This window comes from Montipora capricornis, chromosome 3 (genome assembly GCF_036669925.1).
Source record: "Montipora capricornis isolate CH-2021 chromosome 3, ASM3666992v2, whole genome shotgun sequence".
Lineage (NCBI taxonomy): Eukaryota > Metazoa > Cnidaria > Anthozoa > Scleractinia > Acroporidae > Montipora > Montipora capricornis.
The window spans coordinates 1,494,157-1,502,857 of NC_090885.1; the positions used below are offsets into that span (position 1 = coordinate 1,494,157).

At 39.1% G+C, this 8,701-nt stretch overlaps 1 protein-coding gene across 1 annotated transcript in view; it reads left to right on the forward strand.

The window, feature by feature from the left end:
• The window catches only part of LOC138041856 (uncharacterized), a 103,196-nt gene continuing 94,495 nt past the window's right edge, over nt 1-8,701 (forward strand). The window contains exons 1-2 of the mRNA XM_068887536.1: nt 1-143; nt 6,232-6,292. Coding sequence (XP_068743637.1) covers nt 6,244-6,292 — 49 coding nt within the window. The 5' untranslated portion in view covers nt 1-143; nt 6,232-6,243. The remainder of the gene's footprint in view (nt 144-6,231; nt 6,293-8,701) is intronic.

Below are 8,701 nucleotides of genomic sequence, written 5' to 3' on the forward strand. Positions count from 1 at the left end.
TCCGCAGCCGTCTTTTGAGATTTTGCGCAAGAGACCAAGGAAAAGAGCCTTCGGCGATATAGCACTTGACTTGTTCATCGCGTGTTCCAATTGGGCCTTATCGCTTACAGCGTCCACAGAAAGGCCGTAAGTTCTCATGCAAGGTAGGAAATAGTTCAATGACATCTCAGTTTAAAGGCTTTAGGCAAGCCTAACTGTATCCCAGCATTGTTTTAAGGTTACTTTAGTCGAAATTACAGTATACATTTACGAATGTTGTATAATGCACATAACGTAAGGTTTGGTAAAACATTTAAGAATAGAACTCAGCGATTTCAAAGTTGTTGAGCGACGTTTCGAGGACTGTCATGAAGCTAATTAAAATACTAAGTCGATTACTGAGATAGATATATATACATGAAAGAGGGGGGTAAAAATATCGAGGCTTAGGTTCTGATAAAATATAATAAATCTGTTGTCATGCAGAGAGTTTTGCACGAACGGATCTGATTGCGTGTTAAGTTTGAGTTGTGTTTTTCCTCAAGTACAGCATCTCGTTGACCAAACAGCATTCCTTTAGAATTGTAAACTGGTCCTGTAAATGCCAGAATATTTGTGTTTGGCGATACGTTGGAAGAGGCACCAGGAAGTGTAACCAACATAATCTGCATCACACAGGCGGATCACATAAGCATATTTATAGACACTAGGCAATGCTAGTTATTGGTGGCAGGTTTGGCCTGTGTCACTTTGATTTAATCAATAATTTTATTTCTTGTAAACACATCATTGCGTTGTCTAAAGTTTCTAGGCTGTGATCTGTGTGATGACGATTATGCTGGGTACACATCCCGGCATCTCTTTCAACGAATCATTGAACATAAATACTCTGATACTGAAAATTACAGGACTCGGCTTCGACTCCAAAGAAATGCCGCAAAAGGACGTACTCTTTGATCTACGAGATGCTGTACATCAGGAAAATGCAACCCAAACTCAACACGCCAAACTTTTTACCTGACAGTAGATTTATGGTAGTCTTTACGCTTGGCTGTTAAGGAAGAGTTAATTAAGAGAGGCTAAGTTTTACTTTGCATCTCATTAAAGTCGGAAATTTCAGACGATGCAAGCATGAAATAATTGACTTGAAAACCATCCGACCGACCGGCGCCAGGAGGTCCAAACATGTCAATCACAGCTTACTAACATGCATAGTGCTTAAGTTTACTTGAAGTATTTGCATTATTTGTATCTAATGCATTAGGTAAGAAAACAATGACTTGACTTGAGATTTTTCTAAGTTTACTTACGATCTAGTGTAAAGACTACCATTATGTTACCAGAAACAAACCCTTAATATTTTCACACCTCTTTAATTTAAGTAATTTAATTACCTAGATAATCGAAAACATCGCTTAGCAATTTTGACATCGCTGATTTATAATTCAAGTATAATGATATGCGTATGAATAGCTTCGTTCTTCAAACGATGCTGGATATTCTGAAGTCCCTTACTAGCGCCTGGTCGCCAATGATGTTGAACATCGTAACAACCACAAGGTCTCCTCTCCAACACCAGGTTTTCGCCTCAAAATGTGAACGTTTCAAGCCATAATCTCGAGCGCGACCATAAAGAAAAATAAATTTATCACATCGAGAGAACGTGACTCTTTTCCTCGCGTTTTACGTCACCTCGCAGCTCTTACAAGGTCTCACCTGATTGGAGACCACCCTTGAGGTTTAACAAAACAACAAAGAACAGAAACAATGGACCCTATGCCTAAAACAAAAGGGATGCAACTCAATCCACTAGGGTCCATTGTTTCTGTTATTTGTTCTTTTGTTAAACCTCAAGGGTGGTCTCCAATCAGGTGAGACCTTGTAGGAGCTGCGAGGCTACCGGGGTCGACTTACTCGGTATTAACATGTTGTTAATTATAATTTATGTTAATTTCCGCTCTACTTGGGGGCTTTTAAAAGCCAATGAAAGAAATCATTCAAAGAAACCCAACTACAAATATTAGCTTCTTTTACAAGCGTAGCAAGACGTTGAACGAAATAGCAGTCAGACCATGACCTGAATCAGGAAATTTAAACTATGGATTCCTAGTCCAGCGCGCTGATCTATCGGTACTCTGTACTCTCTTGGGACTAAAGCTATGATGCAATATAAATGATGGAGCACTAGAATATCACAGGCGAAGCAATACGACTTGGAGCTAAGAAATGCGATTGCCTGTCATTTACCTGGTTAATATATCTTCTCGTGCTTTCGCAAACGAAAATGAAAATATCTGACCCCGCGTTTTTTTGAAAACAACTGAACATGTTGGCTCAGGCTAAGAGCGCTAACGACTGACTTAGGAACCAGTTTTCCGCTGAGATCACACGGCTTAACAACTTGGCACAAATGCGCCAGGCTCATGCATTCATACATGCTTTACGTACTTTACTATCTAAACAAATGTACATTTAAGCAGACCGGCAGGTCGCAAAGGCTAATCTAGGGGCCCTTTTATATGAGGAGAGGCAGTCCGTTTAAACGGGTTAGCCTGCTTTACCGATATCTCTAGTAGTGCTTCTTTTCCTTTGTGAAATTTCGATTCCTTTAAATGAGATGGGTAGGCCCGTTTGCCGCGCTCTCGGTAAGCCAGGCTAGAAAATTGTCATGTAACTCTCCAGCCCGGTTTCCCGTGCTGAAAGACGTTTGTGTGTGCATGCGAGTTCCTCGGACCAAGATAAACGCATCCTATGAATGAAGTCAAAACCAAAATCTCCCGCAAGTTTCATCAACAGCCTCAAAACCCTCAAAGAAAAGGTCTTTTCGATGAGAAACAGAGACGATCCAGTGCTTGTTAAAATGCAAAACAAGTATGGTTTATATACGGGTCTCGATTTCGATTTAGTACAAGGAAGTTCAAGATGCCACCATGTTTACTTCTAAAACTCATTAATAATTCATGATGGGTGATACAAAAGAAATGTTTTATTAATCACTATCTGTATTTCTGATACAGCTTTCTCTTCATTTACATAAATGTTTTCTTTCAATTTTCACGGTTAAAATGTCTTAAATCACCAAAAATACCTAGTGTACATTAACACTGACTTAAATGCTGACATTTCATAAGCACAATACAATATATGATCATGTTCCTCGGTATGGCGGTCGGACGTGTAAGTGCTGCTCCGCCGAGTATCCTTTTAACCTGCTTGTGTTTCTTATTCCTACCGCTCCGAAACCAGGATATTTGTACGGCGAAACCACACGACTACATAGATTGTAGTGTTTTTCTTGGCTTTCTACGTGAAAACCCGCAAAGAAATGGCCACGTGTTCTTTAGTCCGTCTTGTTGTGTCCGCCATTTTCGGAACTTTGCAAGTGTAACAGAAAGATTGAAGAAGAAGCTTTTCGCTCAAAGTAGGATACCCTATTACAGCAATCACTCCGCGGTGTTCAATGTTGAACGTATCATCTCCCATGGAGATGTCCATCCTCACCCGTGTCCGAGCCGCGCAAGTAATCGCAATCATGACAGCAACGTGGCTTACGGAAATCGACATCGCAAATCTGATATATCTATCTTCTATGCTAATTCAAGAAGCTTAGTTAACAAGACGGCCCTGTTGGAATTGGAAATCGCTACTTATCGTTACGATATTATGGTTTTCACGGAAACCCATTTAGACAGCACAATAACAGACAGCGAATTGTTTCCTTCACATTACACGGTGTTCAGAAGAGACCGTCCTTACAATGGCCGTAAAGGTGGCGGTGTGTTAATAGCTACGCGGGATACAGTTAAAGCCTTCCAAAGAGAAGATCTTCTATGTGATTCTGAACTACTCTTTGTAGACATTCTTGTTTCAGGAAACGGTAAAGTTAACTTAGGGGTATTCTATAGGCCACCCAAAAGCGACATAAATTCTTTGCTGGATCTGCAAACAGCTCTTGATAGCGTTCTTTCGACACTAAACACCGACCTGCTACTCTTAGGAGACTTCAATATGCCCGAAATAAACTGGGAATCTAACTGCGCCTCGAGGAGCTGAGACCACACCACGCTGCTATGCGAAATTATTCACGACAATTTCCTTACCCAACTAGTCAAGGACCCGACTCGAGAAGAGAACATCTTAGACCTAGCTTTTGTTTCTTCGCCTGACCTAGTACACGACCTAACCGTTGGTCAACCTTTTTCCGACCACAACTCGATAAATCTTCTTCTATCGAGATCTTCTTACGGGGATCGTAGGTCCGAGAAATTGGCCTATTCCTTCAGAAAGGCGGACTGGGAACATCTTCGGAATCTCTTGAATTACACCCCTTGGCACTGTGCTTTTCTTGAAGACAACATCGATCTTGTTTGGTCTGCATGGTCGGATCTTCTACTATCAGCTGTTGACGAATGTATTCCAAAACATCAAGTCAAGAGATCCACAAATGCACCATGGATTGACTGCAAACTTATCAAACTCTGCCGAAAAAAGGAACTACTCTACAAGAGAGCTAAAAAATCGCCTAAGGAATCTGACTGGGTCAATTATCGTAAGTTTAATAATCAGCTAAAAAGGGAGTGTAATTCCGTGCGATGGCGGTACATAAACAATCTGACCGAGGAGCTAAAATCAAACATTAGTCAGAAGCCTTTTTGGAGTTATGTAAAATCCAAGAGAAAAGGATCAAGCGATTTAGTATCCTTAAAAGTTAACGACGAGTTTTTAAATGACGATATTAGTATTGCAAATAGCATGAACCATTATTTTTCGTCGGTATTTACTGTTGAGGACCAAGCTAACATTCCAGATTTTGATTATGTCACTAATCAGAATATATGCAACATTTATTGTTCCCCTGCAGGGGTCGCAAAAATGTTGAAAACTTTGAATATCTATAAATCCCCTGGGCCAGACGGCATATCGCCACGGATTCTGAAAGAATGTAGTCAGGTGTTATCTTCTCCGTTGGCGTTACTTTTGAATACATCTTTTTCGTTGGGTCAGCTACCAACAATGTGGAAAAACGCCAATATTACTCCGGTGCACAAGAAAGGAAATAGGAATCTTAGAGAGAACTATCGTCAGATTTCACTAACGTGTATTCACTAACGTGACCTTGGAATGGATCATTTTCCCAAGAAGATTCGTCTTATCGCGAACTCCAAAATAAGGTTGCAAACGTCAAGTCACAAAATGAGTGTGGGATTTGTCGTCTTCATGTTTGCCGGAAAATGGACACTAGAATTGACGGTGTCACCTTAGTTCACAGGTTGTGAACAGCTGCCATCTTCGTTCCATCACCAGCTATAAATGCTGTGCGACAATAATAATAATAATAATAATAATAATAATAATAATAATAATAATAATAATAAAATAGTAATATATTTAATGATTTCTATAGCGCTATTACACTAATTAACAATTAGACCCATAGCCCGCAAGGGCTACGGGTCAATAGCCCATGAGGCGAAGCCGAATGGGCTATTGACCCATGGCCCTTGAGGGCGAAGGGTCTAATTGTTTTAGTATCACCCAACTAGTCGGACAGAAAAGGCAATAATAAAGTTAGCAAATGCAAGTTGAAAATATATTTATTTGGGAATAAAACGAAAAAAAAGGGTCTCGCTTTTCGCTACTCGAGGACTATTACTAATAGTCCTCTAGTAGCGCAGCCAATCAAAATGCAGCATTTGCATTAGTCCACTAGTTGGGTGATACTAATTGCTCATAGCGGTTTGAAATAAGTAATGTTAACGAAAAGTTAATTAACAGTGCAGCAATATGTGAACTGATTAAGACAGTTATTACACCATTACATTAAACATATATAAACTAGAAATAACATTACAATAACTATGAATACGTAACATCCGATATATATTAGTCTACCAATTTTATAAGGAACGCTTGCTTAAAAAGATAAGTTTTTTTTTATCTTCTTTATATGTATTAACATTTGGTGTCTACCTTATTCAAAGTGGAACCTCATTCCACAGTTTAGGACCTGCAACACGTGCCATGTCCATAAGTCACAGTTCTTAATCCTGGGATACAAAACAGTTCTTGTGAACAAGATCTTAACTGCCGAGCATAAAAACGTTGATTTAAAATTTCAGAGAGAACCGGGAGAATTATTACAACAAGTGAGAACAGAGAGAAAGACCATTGAGTGTCAAAGGGTGGTATGCAAGCTAAAGCTAATGCGAGCAAATTCAGTAATGACGATTTGTATATTTATTTCTTTTGAAGACTGAATGTAAGATGGAGAGAAGAAGAACTGTCATCCTGAGCTGGCTTGTCCTTGCTTTCTGTAAGTACTTTTTAACTGATACAAGTGTGCTGATTGCTTTTTTCAATGAAAAATATCATTCGAAAGCAATTTACCCCTTTAAGGAATCTTAACTTGGTAAAAGAGGACGTATTTTTCCTTTTGAAACTCTAAAACTTTAATAATACCTTCAAGAGGACAAAATAGTCCGGACCGGAAAAAGCTTTTACTGATGTTCGTTTTGATTACGCTTTGATTACGCTTTGGTAATTACCTTAATTACCTTATGATCTTTGGTGTCTCATTGCACCATAAGCTCCAACTCGGAAGAACGACTACCTTTAAATTTTACTTTTAATTGAAACTTTCACAAAATTCTGAAACCTGATTGGTTATCAACAGCCCTGACTTGTAACAGTAATTGGACTGAGTGGAGTGCAATTCCAGGAGTAATCGTGCGAGTGATTTGAGCGCCTATTTGTAATTGGCGCGCGATCAGGTGAGTGTCGAATTACATGTATCCAATTTGAAATTGGATTCCTGTAATTGGACACCTACGACATTCGTGCGTCAATCACATGCATTAGGGTGGGGTATTTCTTGCTGTTTTCCTACTGTTTGCAAAACAGATTGAATATCATTTAAACTTTTTGACACAAAAAGATTCAAAAACTACTCCTCGCGTTCATTACGTCATTAATCATAACCAATCTAACCAATCTAATTATTGTGTAGAGTTAAAATCGGACAGTTGTTCGCAATCGGATACCTCAAATCGGACAGTTACATCAGCCAATCATATTAAGTGCACTCAGCTTAATTCACCAATGACAGAATTTATAACAATAACCATAGCAACCACCACTTACCCTACCAAACTGGGGATTTTCTAAAATAGCCAAATTTGAAACATTGGACAGTGAAAAAGGAATACATTAATTTTGTTTTCTGGGAAATTGTAATGGTTATGATTAATTAGTAACAGGACTTTGTGTCGTCCAATTTGGTCTGTAATCATACTATTAAACAAATCGGACTCCCGTTACGCGGTCGTCCAATTTGGTTAATCACTCGCACGATTACAGACCAAATTGGCCTCCACTGAGTCCTATTAGCATTATTAATCATAATCATAACAAACACCAACGCGGAAATGGCTCATTGAACTGTTGTTCGCGTCATCAAGCGCGCGCTATTTGTACTTGAATCTTTTATCTTTCTCCCGTTGTACAGAAGCCGATTAACGCTAATCCCAGATTAAAAAAATACCAAGAAGTTTATTTCTCTATTCCCAAATGCTGTTCAACGCTGATATTAGCCAAAACTTTTCATTAGCAGAAGTCAATCGTGAAAACCAAAAATAAGCAAAAGAAACTTTCACCAAAACGTTGAAAATCTAAAACAAAAGTTTACGCTAATCCTGAATTAGGTTAATCGGCTTTCGAACAACCGGGCTAAGAGGAAAGAAAAGAACTAAGAGAAGGGGAAAATCTAGAAATTTTGTCACCGTCATCTTCTCGAATTTTGTAATAGTTACGATTAATTGATAATCGAAATTACTCGCCCAAATACTCGCTGAATTGTACTCCACCAAGAGAGTATAAGGTAAGACAACGGATCCCCCACACATAGGTCTCTTCCAATGATAATTTTTTAAAATCTAATTTTAGTCGTGCAGCTATTTTTAGAGCGGCCCCTGATTGGCAAGTTGTAATGACGTCATGAAATTTAAATATGCGCGGCATTAGGAACGAGAACTTAAAGTGGGGCATGGGGATCCGTTCTCTTACCTCATCCTCTCTTGACTCCGCTCGGTCCTATTACATTATTAATATGAAAATTCCCCTGTGTAGACAGCCGTACATGGCAGGAATAGACATCCTAAAGGCTTGAAATAAGTTTAGGATATTTACTGATGTGATGTTTTATATTTTTAACAACACGGATCAACGTTATCCATTTTGGTAATATGATGAATTAGTTGCTTTTGTGACGTATCTTTAAGTTACAGAGATAGAGCATCGCGTGTACGGCAAACTTGAAGCCTGGTTCACACGTACGACGAAAATGCAAACGCAAACAAAGCTCACACGTGCAATGCAAACGCAAGGGAAGTAAGACAGGCAGGCATAGGTCATTCAAGTCCTCTTCCCAAGATGGTGGACGAGAATGCGTTTGCGTTCTCCCAATTCACACGTAACTGAGCTTAAAAAGCATTATGAAACCCCAGAAATTTAGCTACGCAGCTATTTTTAGAGAGGCACCTGATTGGTCAGTTGTAATGACGTAATGGGATTTTAAATATGTGCGGCATTGGGAACGAGAACTTAAAATAGCTTTGCGAAATTAAAAATAAATTTTGAAAAACTATGGTGGGGCATAGGGCACTGTTCTCTTACCTCATCCTCTCTTGACTCCACTCAGTCCTATTACCATCATTAATAAGAAAAC